The sequence below is a fragment of the Dunckerocampus dactyliophorus genome, chromosome 4 (genome assembly GCF_027744805.1).
Source record: "Dunckerocampus dactyliophorus isolate RoL2022-P2 chromosome 4, RoL_Ddac_1.1, whole genome shotgun sequence".
Lineage (NCBI taxonomy): Eukaryota > Metazoa > Chordata > Actinopteri > Syngnathiformes > Syngnathidae > Dunckerocampus > Dunckerocampus dactyliophorus.
Genome location: NC_072822.1, coordinates 28,949,127 through 28,967,972, shown reverse-complemented (window position 1 = coordinate 28,967,972; position 18,846 = coordinate 28,949,127). Strand labels below are relative to the sequence as shown.

The following is an 18,846-nucleotide window of genomic DNA, read 5'->3' as shown; positions in this document are numbered from 1 at the left end:
GTCAACATAAAAGAAAATAAGACATTTAAGACATAAATAAGACTCATGTTCATGTGTGTTGCTGTAAATGTGTTCCAGTGCTCGGGGAGCTGAGTGGGTTTTGAACCAAAAGTGTCGTCGGGGGTTCAGAGTTGAGTTTTAGCTTGGCGTGGGTTACAGCCGCAACAGTAGCCCGTGTTAGGATTATTGTGCCTGTTGTGAGATCGTTCCATCTTGCAATAAAAGCCTGTTGTTCCAGCCATCAAGTCTGGTGCTTGTGTGTCTCACCCAACGTTACAGAAACATAACTGTCACCTCGAGACCAGTGTAGAATACTACTTATCATCACAATGTCTTTGAATGCGTCTTCTGAAAGCCTTATATTTGTATTTTCCTTCATAGCCATTTTTATGCCGTATTTGTATTTTTTTATTGGAGAATTGTTTATTGGAGAGTTACGTGCTACAACGTCGCAGTTTTCTATGTTCAAGGTGCTTCCACAAAAGCTAAGCATTTTTTCCCTTACTGACTGAAAATCAACTGAACCATGACCTAAAAACCAAGGTAAGTACCGAACGGTGATCATGGCGTACTCGTATACTAATTTTGATCATTTTTTATATGTAGAATAGTAAGGAAGCTATTACCACAACAGTAAAGAGTATTAGTCCAGCATGCAAGGCTCCAGTCATCTCTAAATCAGTCTAGTGTCCAGTTAAAACAAAAACCTTGTCCAATTTAGTCCTGGTTCACGTCACTTTCATCAGTGTTTCAAAGACTGTAAAGAAACAGCTATTCCATTCCACTTCAGACAGGATGGAAGCCACCAGGTTGCTTTCAAAAAATCTGGAACACACAGGTTTCGAGTCATAGCATCAGTAAAACTTAGGTCCGCTTTTTTCAATCAAAACAGCAGAACGTCACTCTCTAAGTAATCTGGAAACACAATCCACACGTGTAGGGCATCTGCAGGTAAATCCATCCAGACTCGTCATCAAGTACCTCTGCCTCAACGTCCAACATATCCAGCAGAAGTATCAAGACTGGCGGGCAATCAGCAACCCAAGTGTCTGTGTGAAAGGACCAATCTATTCTGCCTCCTACTCCCTTCAGATACCAGACCCCTCCTTCTCTTGCACACTGAAGCCATCAAGCTTTGTCATGCAAATGCAGTCATGTTTTTAAAAGAAGCCTACTTACGCAAGCAGTGTCAAGCATTTGGCCAAGAGAGTTCATCAAGAGCAGCAGGGGAGCGGACATTTTTACCACACAGCTCTTATTTATGCCTTCTATAGGACTCGAAAGTTAACTGGAGCTTGCTTTTTATTGCTGTTTTACTTGGTAAAGTTTACTTGGAAAGTCTAAAAACGTGAATGTTGTTTTCTTTAATATTTTTAATGCTTCTCAGATGGATGTATTAATATTCACCATTGTTCATCATTGTATGCTTGGATTCAAATACATTCAAATATGTTGTGATGATGTGTAGTGTTCTACACTGGTCACTAGGTGTCAGTAATGTTACTGCAATGTTGGGTGAGACACACAAGCACCAGACTTGATCGCCGGAACAACAGGCTTTTATTGCAGGTTTGAAACACAACAGGCACAATGATCCAAAACACACCAGCAAGTCCACCTCTGAATGACTGAAGAAAAACAAAAGGAAGACTTTGGAGTGTCCTGGTCAAAGTCCTGACCTGAATCCTATTGAGATGCTGTGGCATGACCTTAAAAAGGCGATTCATGCTCAAAAACCCTCCATTGTGGCCGAATTACAACAATTCTGCAAAGATGAGTGGGCCAAAATTCCTCCACAGCGCTGTAAGAGACTCATTGCAAGTTATCGCAAACGCTTGATTACAGTTGTTGCTTGTGGCCCAACCACTTATTAGTTTTAGGGGGCAATCACTTTTTCACACAGGGCCATGTAGGTTTGATTTTTTATTCTCCTTTAATAAGAAGAAGTTTCATTTAAAAACTGCATTTTGTGTTGAGTTGTGTTGTCTTTGAATAATATTTAAATTTGTTTGATAATCTGAAATTTCAGTCTGACAATCATGCAAAAAAAAATAAGAAACCAGGAAGGGAAAACACACCATTACATGCTTTTTTTAAAGTTGGGAAACTGAAAAATGATGATAAATGCCTACACTTGATCACTCAAGAACACATCAACGGAACAAAAGAGACAGAATACCTTTAGTGATACAGTAGACAGTTTAGAATTGTACTACATTTTAACAATGCAGTGCTATGACATAGTGTACTGTATATCATGGCCATATCTGAACTGTTTTGACTAGAGATCGACCAAAATAGGTTTTTCAGGACAGATACCAATACTGATTATTAGTATTTAAGTAGGCCGATAACCAATATTTGGAGCCGATATTCATTTACATTAAAAGTGTAAATATTGGTGAAAAATGATGAATAATACAAACACTGTGTATTCTGTGTGTGTGATCGTGAGAGAGTAAGAAATTCAATTCAGTCTTGCTTTGTTGCAGGGAAGTATGTTAAGATGAAGGGAGCTATTTTATACGTTTTTATTTAACTTTACAAGAGTTGCTGCTGAGCTTGTTAACTCCCTGTACTTGTTGCTGTGTTTGAACAAAGATAAGTTATATATAAATGTTACTTTATTTACTGTGGAAACAATTCAGAGAGCTATTTATTTAAGTTTTTATTCAACTTCTAAGATGCTTCTGAGACTAGGAACTCCATGCTTTTTTGGAGCTATTTTCCTATTTGTTTGGTTAAATAATACAACCACTTAACTTGGTTTAATTGCCTAAAGCATGTTTATTTTAAACATTTAAAATTCAAAATATCGGCCACTAGTTTTAACCCCTAAAAACCCATAGATTGCAGCACTTTGCATACATAATGTTGGGCTGGCGGAAAAAAGTGGATGCTCTAAAGAAGAAAAATTATGAGAAGGACTACATGATATCGTAGAGTGGATGATTTGGAGCAGAGCACACACATGAATGATTTGATTGGGATTGGGCTCCACATTACACACGGGTCTTCTGCCAGAGTAGATAGACAAATATCGTGCTCGGGCTTTTAGCCTTAAAATTGCTATGGAAAGCCTGATGCGACGTATTTGTCACAATAGCAAAAAATGATTCATTGTTACAGTTATTTTGAACGAATATGCAGTATGTTCTATGTCTGTGTATAATATGTTTTACCATGAATGGCCAACGTAGCATACTGTAGATGTAACATCACACATCAAGTAGCATTTTAGAAAAAAAAAACATCACAAATGTCTACTGTGTATTCCACTCGATCTCGGGTATGTCCCCAATCATTTTGGTCTGGTTTAATGAACTTGAAGACTTTCAAGTCTCTGGGTAATCTGCCTTTTTCTCTCCCAAACATGCATGTTAGGCTAATTGGAGACCCTAAATTATTCATTGGTGTGAATGTGAGTGTGAATAATTTTTGGTATATACTGTATACTGTATGCACTAGGATTGACTGGTGACCAGGCCAGCGTGTACCTCGCCTCTTGGCCCAAGTCACCTGGGATAGGCTCCAGCTCACCCGTGACCCTAATGAGGACCAGCGGTATAGAAAGTGGATGGATAGATGAACTGTGGTTACATCGTATTTGCAGTTACTATGGTAACTTACTCTGTGACGCTCACCTGCTGAGGAGTAAATTTTCTTCAAGAAACGTTGGGTTTCTCACCGTCTCCTCCCTCGTACAGAGCTGACAACGCTACAACGCCTTTGTCATTCATTCACTCAGCCGAGCCATTACCACGTATTTTTTTGTTATAAACAGCATATCCTTTTGTTGAGTATCCTATTCCTTATACCGATTACCTATCTTAGAATTTCCAGATGACCCATTATTTGAGCCTTACCGTTTTTCTTTACACTAATTTCTCAAAACTCTTGTTGATTTGGACTTGTAACCCATTCCAGTTTTGTTGTTGTCTCTGAGGTGTTTTGATAGTCATCAGAAGACAATTCAAACCAGGGTTTAGGAGGTTAAATGACAGACGGCAGGCATTTTTCTTTCACCCAACAAAGTTGAAGTATAGCAAGTAAGTTCTTGTAAACCTAGCAGCTGGTGAAACAAGGGCAGTGTGGGAGTCAGTCAACTAACCGAGTGAATTAGGCCATAAAAAGAGTCAACAGGCTGACATGCATTTCTATCTGCAGCCCTGAGCAACACGGGCTACAACATGGTGGCACAGTCCCGACCTATTTTAATATTTACAGTATGGTCTTTTGAAAATTTCTGAATATATACAGTAATGCAAAATGCAGTCAACTAATATGTAGACACAAATGCATGCGCCATCATGTTCAGTTTTGTTTATGATTTATTTAACAGAAACAATGTACATACATTTTCCACAAAAACGAAGAGATGCCTAGCACCAGATTTAGGTAGGTTTAAGAGGTAGGCTGAAACAATTAAATACAATCAATAAAATGCACTCAACATCCGTGCAGTATTATCCAACCATCCATCTACAGCAGGGGTCGGGAACCTTTTTGGCTAAGAGAGCCATAAAAGCTACATATTTTCAAATGTATTTCCGTGAGAGCCATATAATATTTTTTAACACTGAATGCAACCACAGGTGTGCATTTTTAAGCATGACCAACAATTTTAGAATTTAGTAAATCGCTGAATTTATTATTTTTGACACTGTTGTTGTACTGAAGCTAACCAATAATGCTGTAATAATAATTAAATAATAATAAATAATAATTAAATAATAATTCAAATTATAAAATACTTATGAAATACAAGTGGTGTGAAAAAGTGTTTGCCCCCTTCCTGATTTCTTATTTTTTTTGCATGTTTGTTGCACTTAAATGTTTCACATCATCAACCAAATTTAAATGTCAATGACAACACAACTCAACGCAAAATGCCGTTTTTAAATGAAACTTTTTATTATTAAGGGAGAAAAAAATGCAAACCTACATGGCCCTGTGTGAAAAAGTGATTGGCCCCTAAACCTAATAACTGGTTGGGCCCCCCTTAGCAGCAACAACTGCAATCAAGCGTTTGCGATAACTTGCAATGAGTCTCTTACAGCGCTGTGGAGGAATTTTGGCCCACTCATCTTTGCAGAATTGTTGTAATTCGGGCACATTGGAGGGTTTTCCAGCATGAACCGGTCATGCTACAGCATCTTAATAGGATTCAGGTCAGGACTTTGACCAGGCCACTCCAAAGTCTTCATTTTGCTTTTCTTCAGCCATTCAGAGGTGGACTTGCTGGTGTGTTTTGGATCATTGCCCTGCTGCAGAACCCAAGTTGGTTTCAGTTTGGATATTCTCCTTTAGGATTTTGGTAGATAGCAAAATTCATGGTTTCATTTATCACAGCAAGTCTTCCAGAAACCATATTTTACTGTCGGTATGATGTTCTTTTTCTGAAATGCGGTCTTACTTTTATACCAGATATAATGGTACACCTTCCAAAAAAATTAACTGTTGTCTTGTCAGACCACAAAGTATTTTCCCAAAAGTCTTGGGGATCAAGATGTTTTGCAAAATTGAGACAAGGCTTAATGTTGTTTCTGTTCAGCAGTGGTTTTCATCTTGAAACTCCGCCATGCAGGCCGTTTTTGCCCAGTGTCTTTTTTATGGTGGAGTCATGAACACTGACTTTAACTGAGGCAAGTGATACCTGCAGTTCTTTGGATGTTGTTGTGGGGTCTTTTGTGACCTCTTGGATGAGTCGTCGCTGTGTACTTGGGGTAAATTTGTTTGGCCGACCATTCCTGGGAACGTCCACCACTGTTCCAAAACTGCATATAGTGTGCAGTTGTGTTGTCATTGACTAATATTTAAACTTGTTTGATGATCTGAAACAAACAAGTGTGACCAACATGGAAGAAAAAAATCAGAAAGGGGGCAAACACACGACTGTATTTTTTATTCATTATCAAATAATAATCGAGTTTTGGTGTTTAACCTGGAAAATATAGAAATTACAGCTGGCAGTGACTCTGGCCACCCGCACTGCGGTAGAAAATGGTCAGATGGATTAAAATATATGAGAATGTTTTATATTTTTAACATTGTGATTTCTATCTTTTCTTTTACTTTAAAATGTCAGGGGAAATACATATACAAATACATTTTTTTTCATGTCTGAGAGCCAGATGTACCCATCAAAAGAGCCATATCTGGCTCTCGAGCAATAGTTTCCTACCCCTGACCTAAAGCCATTCACAGAGATAGATGCCCAGATATAATTGTCTGTATTACTTTATATTTTTTACAAGTTCCACATTTCTCAATCAATTCAAACCATCCCAACATGGACACATTCAGCTCATCCACGACATTCACACTTTAAACCAAAAATTGTCAGTAAAGGCTTTTTCTTCTCACAAGCCTTTGGAACGCGTTTCTATCAAAGAAGTAGTCAATGATCACACAATTTAAAAGGTTTTCTAATTGCATTTGAAAATAAGAGCAATATATTTGCTTACATTGCTGGACTCTATCATCAATGAGGGATATTGAGGAAGAGCCCAGAATGAAAGCACACAGAGCATATGGAGCATGACAGGTTTTGGCGTAGTTTGGCCCTCTGCCATGGAAGGCAACACTCTGGATTTTGTTCAAAGCACAAACTATTTTCCACATTCCCCCCCAAAAATCCTGTTTTTCTTGAAATTCCATGTTTCATTTCAGCTTAATTCGTTTAGTTTAATTTCTACAGACATGAGCTGCTCTAGCATCAACATGCTGCTCTTGTCGATGTTGTCTTTTGTTGTCCTTTGGAGTGTTCACAAGCTCAGGCCATAAGTTGTTATTGGCTCCTCTCTGCACACTTCAGTCCAGTAGATCAACTGACTTCAGCAGGCATTTAGGGGATGTTCACCACACTTAGTGAAGTCACATAAATCCAAGTTTAAGCTCATGTGTTTACCATATGCAAGACATACAGTTCTTAATAAAGCTTCAGGCTCCTGTGTGTTTTTTCCCGGTCATTTGAGTAATCTGTCCTGCTTCTCGACTGAAGCCAACAAACTTTGGCCAGAGCTTTTAATCAACAGGCTTGGCTGCATTGAGCAGGAGCTCACAAAGGAAAGCAGGCTAATTGACCTCCTCCCTTTTGCTTCTCCCTTCCCTCCACTGTAACTCTGCTGCCAATGCCACCCAGTGTATTTCCATGACAACGTGGCGATTGTAAGGATGGTATGGAAACGTCAAACACTTGGTGGGCTTGCATCGTTGCGCACAAAAGACCAGTGACCTACATGTCGAGCATGGGTGGAGGCTTTTCCCAGAATAACAGGCCCAGGAGAGACCAGGCTAGAACCGCAATTTTATTTTTCTGCCTCTGTTGCAGACAACACTGTGTGTAGTCGTCTTCTGCTATGAGGTTTCATGGGAACAAGGGTTCATGTGATCTCACACAGCAATAACAAAAACATTTGTGGTGAGATGTCACTCGTGATTTATTATATTGGAATCATATGGTGCATGAATTATCATGGTTGTATCAATTCTACTCCACTCATTTCTTCTTTGCTTACAGGACATGTGTCCTGGGCAGAAAATGGCGGAATGCTGCCTTGTAAAATAACATTTTTGACTGGTCAGCAATCAGGGGCGATGTTTGCCGGGCCTAATCTGGCAGCAGCAGATAGTCTTTATAGCAGTCTCTGCACCATCAATCAGCCCAGCTCCTCAGGGCCCTGTCCACAGCAGCGGGGGTCACATTGTCGCCACAGAAACCGCCTTTTAAAAAAAAGATATAGGCTTTTGGCATGACACAAAGAAGAAAAAGTGACAGAGGAAGAAGAGAATGGGCTGGTCCTGTGTGAGCTGTCTTCTTTAGACATAATTAGGCCTCAGCTTGAGTCACACAATGCTGACCCGGGTCAACCCGACTCCATGTCGAAAGACATCCCTTAGAATCAATGTTATTTTAGCTATTCTGTTTTTATATTCATTTTATATGAATTTAATATTGTAATTGGTATTCCTATATTATATTATATTATATTATATTATATTATATTATATTCATTTTCTCAAAAAATGTCACAGTAAACATCTAATTCACCATAAGTCTGTGATAATTTATAAATACAGAGAAACCACGATTAGTGTACGCTCCAGTTAGCATGTTTTTCTGTTAAAGTTGAAAATGTTATTAATACACTGTGTGAGTCCAGCTCATGTATTTTTATCACAAAACGTACTTCGGAGCAGCTTGCTAATACATGGAAACGGGAAGTCGGCTCCGTTGCCCGTCTATGATGTCATCAGCGGTTGACTCTAGTTATGCCACAAGTGTTATCACAAAACATGCTTTTATATTTTTGCATGCATAAAACAATTCTAAATGCATATAAATGTCTTCACTGAAGCTGTGATTATTGAGAAAGACGCAATGTGGCAGTGAGATTAACATGGACACCACCTTGGTGTTTTGCTATGCATTATCTCTTCAATTCAAACGTATTTCTCACCTTCTTTATCAAAATGCTGGCACTTGCAACTTGTTTTTCGCTCCATTTTAGCTTATTTTGCAGACGTAATCAAAAGAAAAGCAGAGACCTGAGGTGCTACAATATGAAGACCTTTGGTTGATCGTTAATGTAAGTTTGATGGAACTTTTCATGACAGCTCGGTTGTTGATGGAGTACCATCAAATTTACTTCAGTTCGTTTGCATGGTTGAGCGTGGGACCAATGTGAAATCTCAGCTCAGATTTGGTGCAACAGGTGCAGATCTTGCCATGGCGCAAACTGACCTTTCGAAAGACGGTGAAACACCTGTTGGCCTTATTTACGCTTTATGCAAAAAGTAAGAAACGGCAACTGGTAGAAATACTTCAGGATCGTGGTGTAAGCATTTGCTATGATCGGGTGCTTGACGTTTCTGCACAGGTGGGGGATGCTGTGGTGAGCAGATACACAGAGACCAACAACTTCATTCCATGGCACAATCATCTCGATCTTCCAGCATCCCACATCAGAGAAAATAGCGGCAACAATTACAAATCAGAAATAGCAAAATCAAGAATGTTCTGAAACTCCCTAATTCATATGCTGTAGCAATAATCATTTTGCTTCCAAAATCATTTTCAGACAGGCTTATGGTCCATGTACCACCATCAGGGAGTCTCATTAAGTAGTTTAAAAGTTTTGCACACTTCAAATGTTTGTGGTATTTTGAAAACTCAAATGTTCCAGGAAATGTATACTAAGCAGTGCTGCCAAGACACGTCAAGACACGGGACAATCTGTTGCCAAATCCTCAGTAAGAAAAGTAGCTATTGACCATCCTACAAGTTGCTAGAAATTGCTAGATGATGTCATTGGCTAATTTGCATATTATTTGCATATGCTGTAACAGATGTTGTAGGAAAAAAGCATACCCCCGTTGAGGGGCTCTCCACATATCATTTCAGTCTCTCATCCACATGGAAACGGCGTTCTGGAACGGTATTTTTTTAAAACGGCTTCCACCCATCGTCTATGCCGCTTACCCTAAATAGGGTCGGTGGATTTTGTGTGAGAGGCGGGGTACACCCTGGACTGGTGGCCAGCCAATGGCAGGGCACATATAGACAAACAACCATTCACACTCACATTCATACCTATGGACAATTTAGAGTCACCAATTAACTTAACATGCATGTTTTTGGAATGTGGCAGGAAACCCACGCACGCACGGGGAGAACATGCAAACTCCACACAGAGATGCCCAACGGAGATTCAAACCCACGTCTTCCCGATCTCCTGACTGTGTGGCCAACATGCGAACCACTCAACCACCGTGCGGCCAAAACGGCTTCCAGAGTGGGAAATTCTGAAAACGCCGGCTTGTTGTTTTTGTATGGACAGCCAAACCGCTATTGTTCAGAAATGATGACGTCACCAATCCGTCAGCCACCCCATCGCTGTCACGTGACCAGAAGCGAGCTTTAACGACAAGCCAACATAATATCTGAATATTTTGATGGCCATGACACAGCCCACTTGACATTCTCCTGATATGTTGTCATTTTCTCCAAAATGACTCGTAGAACTAACTCCACTTTGTCGTAAATCTAGATGAACCTGTGAAACTGGAAGACGACGGACTTATGCCCATGCGTTTTTTCTTCTTCTATAGTTTGGTGTGTCAGGTGGTTACGTCTGCGTGTCAGCTTACAGCGCCACACGTGTGTGCCTTGTGTATTACATTCCGTCTGGATGCAACTATTTACTAATCCGGCTCAGTGTGGACGCAATTTTTTTTCAAGCCGTCAAAAAATAAATCCCAGGAACGTTCCCGTGTGGACAGGGCCTTAGTGGCTTCAGTGGTCAAGGAAGGGATGGGGAGGCCACTGATGTGATAATGCATTTGTTTTTTCGAATATTTTCACGATCGACTAGCAAAATAACAACCGACGGGTTGGTGAGCCCTGCTCAAAATAATGGCTGTGTTTCCTGCTATAAAATTCCCATCTATCATTTATTATTCATCGATAATTTCTTGAAAAAAAACGCAAAACAGTGAGGGAGCGATATTCAAACCGCGAGGGACGACTGTATATCTTTACACTAAGGAAAATAACAAAAATTGGAACGCACAGTGACTGGGATAAGTAACTTTATTGTGATTACTGGTTTGGAAATAAGAACACGTTAAGATTACTCGTTACTGAAAAAAGTGGTCATTTTAGAGTGGTAACGCATTACCGGCATCACTCGTACTAAGTAACGCTATTTTTAGCAAAAAATGCTTTTACCCCATTAAATTGCTAACATTTTCATTCTCTAAATGTAGAATCTGATTTGGCATGTTGGGATATACTGTATATAATTTGACCCAAAGATCACTGAAATCAGATAATCCAATCAGATTCTTGAACATATTGTGGTTTCAGATTTTACGTGCCAACAGTCTTGATTTTTGCCTTTTTGAAAAAGGAGGTCCTGATGCCCATTTGTGCCAAATTTCCAAATCTGGTGCTTGTATCACAAAACAGAAAGAGTCTTTCAGTAATCTGCTATCTAATTTCCAAACCGCCCAGAGAAAGCCCAGGCAGGCACAGGAAGAAAAAGCAACCCCACCCACAAAAGCAGTGAGGGCGCAACCACAGGTCTCTGTCCTAAAATGTGGCATGGATGTTGTTCAAGTTTGACGTCATCCTCCTTTAATTGAAGCTGCTATTCCCACTCTGACCACTGGGTGGTGGTCAAGTCTTACACAAGCGCTACACTCTATATACGGTAAACATGTTCACGTGTGTACTATACAGCTTTAGTGTTGAACTCCTAAAGTCCCGATGTGACGTACCCAGTTTGATGTGGTTTTGTCATGTGATACAGTCATGGAAATAAATTATTAGACCGCTCTTGTTTCTTCAGTTTCTTGTTAATTTTAATTCCTGGTACAACTAAAGGTACACTTGTTTGGGCAAATATAATAATGATAACAGATATAACTCATAAGAGTTTAATTTAAGCGCTGATATCTACCAACTTTCATGGTTTTAATAACCAAAATCACTTACATGAATAGCTATAGCATTGTACTGCCAAAAAAACAAACTTTTATCAGCTATTTTTGTTATTGTTATATTTGTCCAAACAAAGGTACCTTTAGTTGTACCAGGAATTAAAATCTTGAAAGAAACAAGAGTGATCTAATAATATTTTCCATGACTATATATACGTATACGTGTGTATGTATGTATATATATATATATATATATATATATATATATATGTGTGTGTGTGTGTATGTATGTATGTATGTGCCAAAAAGGCTAATTTTGAATTATTTTTGAATAAATATACAGTATATTATGCTTCAATTCAAAGTACATTTGTGTTCAGAGCACAAACAAGTACCGCGATTAGTTCTTTCCAAGGATTACATTTAGCATGAACAATGTAACATGTAACACGCACCTTTAACATGAACTCGTTGTATTTTAGAACAAAAAAGTCAGAAATGTTGTATGTGTTCCACTTGGTTTGTGGTATATCCTCATCATTTCAAATAGGTTTTACGGGTTAACGAAGCTGTTAGTCTCAATCTGACCACTGGATGGTGATCAAGTCTTATACAAGCGCCCGTCAAGCGGCACTCGTCCGAGTGTGCGTGTGTGTATGTGTGTGGGGCTGTGTGTGTGTGTGTGTGTGCGTGTGTGTGTGTGCGTGTGTGTGTGTGCAATGTCCGCTTAAAATTTTCAGACATCTGCGCAAGTCGTCCCTGCATGTCAGCATCGATCAGAGAGCAGACGTGCTTGCCCGTCCTGATTTACCTTCAGACACCTGAGATGGAGGAAATTACAGGAGCAGGAATGGGAAACAGATATGCAATAAAGAGAACAGAGGTTTTGCCCATTCATTACAGTATCGTTACCTTCCAAAATAATACAATGAAAACTACATTACCCATCAACACAAAAGCAGCTGTGAGTCCAAGAGGGTATAAAATCACCTCTTTAAAAGAAAACTGCACTTATTTTGGAGTGTTGCCCATCATCCACAATCCTTATGAGACATGAACACATGTCTTTCTCTTTTCTGTGTTCAAAACAGAGAAAAAGTGCTAGCACAAGATAGTTAGAAATGCACGTAACGCACACCTAGTTTGCCCATAGAGCCCTCTAAAAACCTCCTACAACATTGTATCGTCTTATATACATCTGTGACCATGTAATAGCAGGTACATTCAGAGGACGTAATAGCCTATTTACAGTATTTTGGTCATTTTAAGCATTACTGGAGCTTCCTTCCTGGGTGCATTGATTTCACACAGCCCGTAGCAACGAACGCTACTTCCGCCAACAACAGCAGCACAGAGAGAGCGTTTGCTATCAATAATCATGTCACCCTTCGAAAGAGCCGCCGACGACTACTACTTTTTACTTTTACTCCCCCCAGGCAGAGAATAACACTGCTGGGTGCTCGGCAGATCCAGCTATAGGGAAACACGTTGGCATGTATAACTAGTGGTAAAAGTTGAAATTACAATAAAACAAACCATAAAAAATAAATACAGAACTAAAAATAAAACCATAATGAAACAGTCACTTACAATGTCCACTTTCACTGGGATGTCGACTGATGGGATGGCTGTACAGTACACTCCTGATCAAAATCTTAAGACCAGTTGAAAAACTGCTAGAATTTGCATTTTGTACATTTGGATCTTAATGAGGTTTTAAGTAGAGCTACAATATACAAAAACAAGAAGGGTGAGTGAGACAAAGCATTTTCAAAAAGTAATTTATTGAAAACAACAATAAAACTGAAATAAGCTGTTTATCAGCTGATCAAAAGTTTAAGACCACAGGCTATAAAAGCCAAAATCTGCTCAAAATTTTCATTTTCTCTCCTGATGGCTAAAGCTAAGAAGCGTTCTCTTTTTGAACGTGGTTGGATTGTCGAGCTGCATAAGCAAGGCCTCTCGCAGCGTGCCATTGCTGCTGAGGTTGGGTGCAGTAAATCAGTCATTCTACATTTTTTGAAAGATCCTGAGCATTATGGAACAAAAAAGTCAAGTGGTAGCCCCCAAAAAAATCACACTTGCGCTGAGCCAGAGGATCCCATTGGCTGTCCATCAAGACACAGGGCGGTCTTCCACCCAAATTAAGGCCCTTACTGGTGCCAACTGCAGCGCAATAACCATCAGACGGCATCTGCGGGTAAAGGAATTAAAAGACCTTGCCTCCTTCACAAAACTGCCCGTTTAGACTTTGCCAGGGAGCATCAAACATGGGACATTGAAAGGTGGAAAAAGTTTTAATCTCTGATGAGAAAAAATGTAACTTTGACAGTCCAGATGGCTTCCAACGTTACTGGCATGACAAGGAGATCCCACCTGAGATGTTTTCTACCCGGCACAGTGGAGGAGGGTCCATCATGATCTGAGGTGCTTTTTCATTCAGTGGAACACTGGAACTCCAGGTGGTGCAGGGTCATCAAACGGATGCAGATGTTGCAGCGGGCATCCCTCATAACTGAGGGCCCTCGTCTGTGTGGTAACAGCTGGGTTTTTCAACAGGACAACGCTGCAGTTCCAAGGCCTTCTTCAGGGAGAATAACATCACTCTTTTGGACCATCCTGCATGTTCCCCTCATTTAAATCCCATAGAGAACATTTGGGGATGGATGGCAAGGGAAGTTTATAAAAATGTCCATCAGTTCCAGACAGTTGATGCCCTTGGTGAAGCCATCTTCACCACTTGGAGCAATGTTCCCACTAGCCTCCTGGAAACACTCGTATCAAGCATGCCCAAACACATTTTTGAAGTGACTAACAAGAACGGTGGAGCTACTCATTACTGACCCCTACAGAGAACATTTATTGTTCTGGTTTGGAGAGTTTTCTGCGATTTTTTGAGTGATGGTCTTAAACTTTTGATCAGCTGATAAACAGCCTATTTCAGTTTAATTGTTGTTTTCAGTAAATTACTTTTTCAAAGTGCGTTTTGTCTCACTCCCCCTTCTTTCTTTTGCATATTTTAGCTCTACGTAAGATCCAAATGTGCAAAATGCAAATTCTAGCAATTTTTCAGCTGGTCTTAAGATTTTTATCAGGAGTGTATCTCTCAACACAAGACTTGTGCCCCCCATTGAGCTGGTAAATTAAATTCAGACCACAGGCAGTGCAGCAACTCCATTAGCTTACATTAAGTCTCGGTAGTATCAAAATATCGATACTTTGTACAAAGTCAATCATTTGAGGTAATGTATATCATAAACAGGAACACAGTGGAAAGCAAATAAATGATTGAGACATTGTTTTTTATGAGCTATGCTATGATTTGAAATAAACTACATTTTAAAATTTACCCGACATGTTCGGTGTATTTGTACAAAGCATCGGTATTGGATTGGTATTGCCGATACCAGTCTGAATTTTACTCAGTATCGAATCGAAAAATAAATTAATGGTATTGCACATCACTACTCGGAAGTGGGGTGAGGTGTTGTGTGGGTGAGGCACTGTGAGCGAGGTGTCACTACGTCAGAAAAGTAGTTATTCTGTGCTAGCTCCTACATTAAGAATGTCGCTGTAGCTTGGTTAATATGCAGGTCCATTCCATTCTCTTCTATCCCTAGAACCTAAACTTCAGCCACGGTGAAGGAATGTCCGCGTTTTGTCCTCAGACTCTGCTTCCTTTATGGAAGTGGAATTGAGAAGGGCCTCAAACTATTCCTTCCACCGACTATATCCTCAGTCGAGGCCAGCAGGCGTCCGTCCTCACTGTAAACAGTGTGGACCGAACACTGTGTGCTGCTTCGCCTGCCGGTACCTGTCAGCTGCTTCAGGAACCCCACAAGCCATCCATGCTCGATAGGGCTCCTTCTTCAGCTTGACGGCAGCCGTGACCTCTGGTGTCCACTATCGTGTTCGGGGCTTTCAGGCAGGACTGGCACCGACAACCTCACAGCTCCAATCGGCTGCTTCAGAAATGGAGGCATGGAATACAGCTCATTCGGACTTGATATCCTAATTCTCCACAGTGGATGCAGGCAAAGCTCTGCAGGAGGTGAGAGTTGAAGACTCGACGAAAGGGAGACTCCGCCAGACGTTCCCAGCATACCTTCACTGTACGTTTGGGTCTCCCAGGTCTGTCCAGCATCTTTCCCTGCAAAACAACTCATCACCAGGTGGTGGTCAGTTGACAGCTCAACCCCTCTCTTCACCCGTGTGCCCAGAACATGCGAATGCAGGTCTGATGATACAACTACAAGGTCGTAGGTTGTCCTGGTGCCTGGTGCACTTGAAACATGGTGTTCGTTTTGGACAAACTGTGGTTTGCACAGAAGTCCAATAACATCACACCGCACGGGTTCAGATTGGGGAGGCCGTTCCTCCAAATCACGCCCCTCCAGGTCACACTGTCATTGCCCACATGGACGTTGAAGTCTCCCAGTAGAACTACGGAGTCACCAGCTGGGGTGCTCTCCAGCACCCCTCTGAGAGAGAAGGCAGGGTACTCTGAACTGCTGTTTGGCACGTACGCACAAACGGCAGTCAGGATCCTTTTTCCAACCCGAAGACGAAGGGCAGAGGTCACCAACCCGTCAATCATGAGCTACTAGTCAATCTTTGGGACGTTGCCAGTCGATCGCGAGAATATTACAAAAAAAATTATTACTACGTCAGTACCCTCTCCTCGTGGAGAGCGGCCAACAGGCATGCAGTTTGACCACTGAACACGCCCGTAAGCCTAAAACACGACCGGGATAACAGGGCATTCCTTGCCGAGCAACCAGCAGCAAGAAGCGTTAAGTGACAAGTGAAAGAAAAAGAGAGCGTGACAGAGCACAGCGATGTGCCTGAGCACACAACAGTAATTATTGCATGTTAATATTGCTCAAAATCTACCTCAAAATTAAGGCAGGAATATAACTCCATAGACGTGCAAAAAAAACCTTGCTATGGATGACTATTGTAACGCCAGTCTCTCTCTCCTCAACCATGATTGCTCGCCCACGACACTGAGCCAACCACCTGAGTTGTATCTTACAGCCGACACCACAAGCCCAACCTCGATGAAAATCCACAAAAGTAGGGGTGGCCAAAGTGTGGCTCGTGGGCCATCCGCGGCCTGTGGCTCATTTGTCATTGCATTGAAGCAGAAACAAAACTTTAAAAAAAGTACAAATAGAACAAAGGGCACAATGAGAAAAGGCCAACAACCAATAATAACACAGAGGTTTTTTCTTAAAGACAAACCTTTAAATATTATAATAAAAATATAAAAGTAAATCTTTCTACAAAATTAATAAATACATATAGATTCAAGATTCAAGAGTTTTATTGTCATGTGCATAGTAAAACAGCAGTTATACCATGCAATGAAAATCTTATTCTGTTCATTCTCCCAAGAAAAGAAAGGAAACACAAGAAAGAATAAGAACATAAGAAACATAAACACATAAACATATATACCAATAAATTAAGCAACAACAACAGAAGAGACATTAATACAAGCAAATAATACAAATAAAGTGCTATGAGTGTGTGCGTGTGTTGCGTGCGGCGTGTGCGAGTGCTTCGTTGAGAAGCCTGATGGCCTGTGGGTAAAAGCTGTTTGCCAGCCTTGTGGTCCTGGACTTCAAACTCCTGTAGCGTCTGCCTGACGGTAGGAGTGTGAATAATGAGTGTTGTGGATGTGTGCTGTCCTTGATGAGGTTGTGTGTTCTTCGTAGGACTCTAGATTTATAAATGTCTTGCAGTGAGGGGAGGGCTGCCCCAACAATGTTCTGTGAGGTCTTGATCACCCGCTGGAGTGCCTTCCTATCACGTGTTGTACAGTTACCGTACCAAACAGTGATGGAGGCGGTAAGGACACTTTCGATAGTGCATCTGTAGAAGCAACATATATACTTCATATATGGTTTTAATTCATCCTGAACATGCATGAGTCAAACAGTAGCACATCACATAGTACAATTCACAATTTTGCATGTCCAAAAAGGAGTAGGAAGAAGCAAAGATTATTTAATCCTACCCCTCATCAGTTTCACATCAGTTGCAATACATTTATTCACCTCTTGTTCTTCCAAGTGTACTTTGTAGGTCTACATGACAATGTAGTGCAATCATAGCCAAGGTTTTTACTTACTCAAAGGAAGCTAGAGGCTTAATAATAACTGATAGAATATATCCACGACCCACAGAACAAAGCTGTGCTAGTAATGTCTTACGCTTGTTTTTTATATTTTACTTTTTATACGGCAGAGTGTCATTACAGCTTTAGTTCATCAGGAAGTGACAGGAAGTGACGGTGGGCGTCCCGAGCAGCAGAGCTAGGCTCAGTGCTAGCTGTGAGTTTCGAGAGAGTTGGGAAGTGTGTTTATGTTGGCGTGGATGTAAAGTCCTGCAGTGTTCTCCGCTGTTAATAAAGCCATTAAAGTGCATCGGTGACGTGAGTCTCTCCTTCCCCACAACAAGCGGCATTACAGTATTGACACACATTGTGCACATTGTCTCACACCAGGAAATAAACGGTGTCATTTCTTACAGGCATTGGCTGGACAGCTATGTAGTGGTGCTTTTAACCTTTGCCTTGTGGGCAAGCAGGAAGGAGAGACGATGCTGAGAGATGTGTGTGTGTTCTGAACTGCTGTCTGGTGGCCGCGTTCAATAAATAAAGTTGGCAGAAGCAATAGGAGAAGTTTCCTTCTTTGCTTCGGAGCTGAATAACACTGACAAGTTAACAGACTAGTAGCGAACGGAAAAGAAGACGGCTTTTTTTGTGTCGAATACAAAAGATGAGGACTTTGATGGATTTGTGGATGAGGATTGATCAAAAATAACGTGAGTACATTCTAAAATACTTCAATTAAGTACAACCGAACTCAGTTTTGCTCCCGCTGCCGCATGCATGCCAGCGTATGTTTTTTTTTTTTATTGTAGCGTCGCTGGGAGCACGTCCTGTTCCCAGCCTACTTTGCGGTAATGTTTTGGTGCAAATGCTCTTAAAGTTACATGTTTGACCAGGAGATAGCAAGCTCAAAAGAAGACGGCTTTTTTATGTGGAACAACTGACAGTTTGTGTGGATCTTGTGAATGATTGTGACTGAGCTAGGACTCAGTAATTAAAGTCTACACACGACGGCTTCATTGATTGAAAAACAAAACTTTTTCGTGTATGAAGCTTCTACTTGAGTTGGTAATTTGGCCACTATATGCGGTCAGATATTGACCAAGGGAGACAAAATGGGTGGCCGCTGGCCGCGTTGGACAGGTGACTGCTATACACAGGGTCTATAACATGTAAATTTGCTGCAGGGGATTTTTATAGGCAGGTGGCCGTTCTATAAAGGTGGTCGCTAAGACAGGTTTGACTGTATATATATAATTTCATCCATCCATCCATTTTCTATG

General features: G+C 40.8%; 1 protein-coding gene across 4 annotated transcripts in view; it reads right to left on the bottom strand.

Annotated features, from left to right (window-relative positions):
• adgrd2 (adhesion G protein-coupled receptor D2) overlaps nt 1-1,040 on the bottom strand; it is a 65,780-nt gene extending 64,740 nt beyond the window's left edge. For all 4 annotated transcript variants that reach the window (XM_054772931.1, XM_054772933.1, XM_054772932.1 and 1 more), the window contains exon 1: nt 627-1,040. In XM_054772931.1, coding sequence (XP_054628906.1) covers nt 627-671 — 45 coding nt within the window. In that variant the 5' untranslated portion in view covers nt 672-1,040. The remainder of the gene's footprint in view (nt 1-626) is intronic.
• Between the last annotated feature and the right edge of the window lie 17,806 nt (nt 1,041-18,846).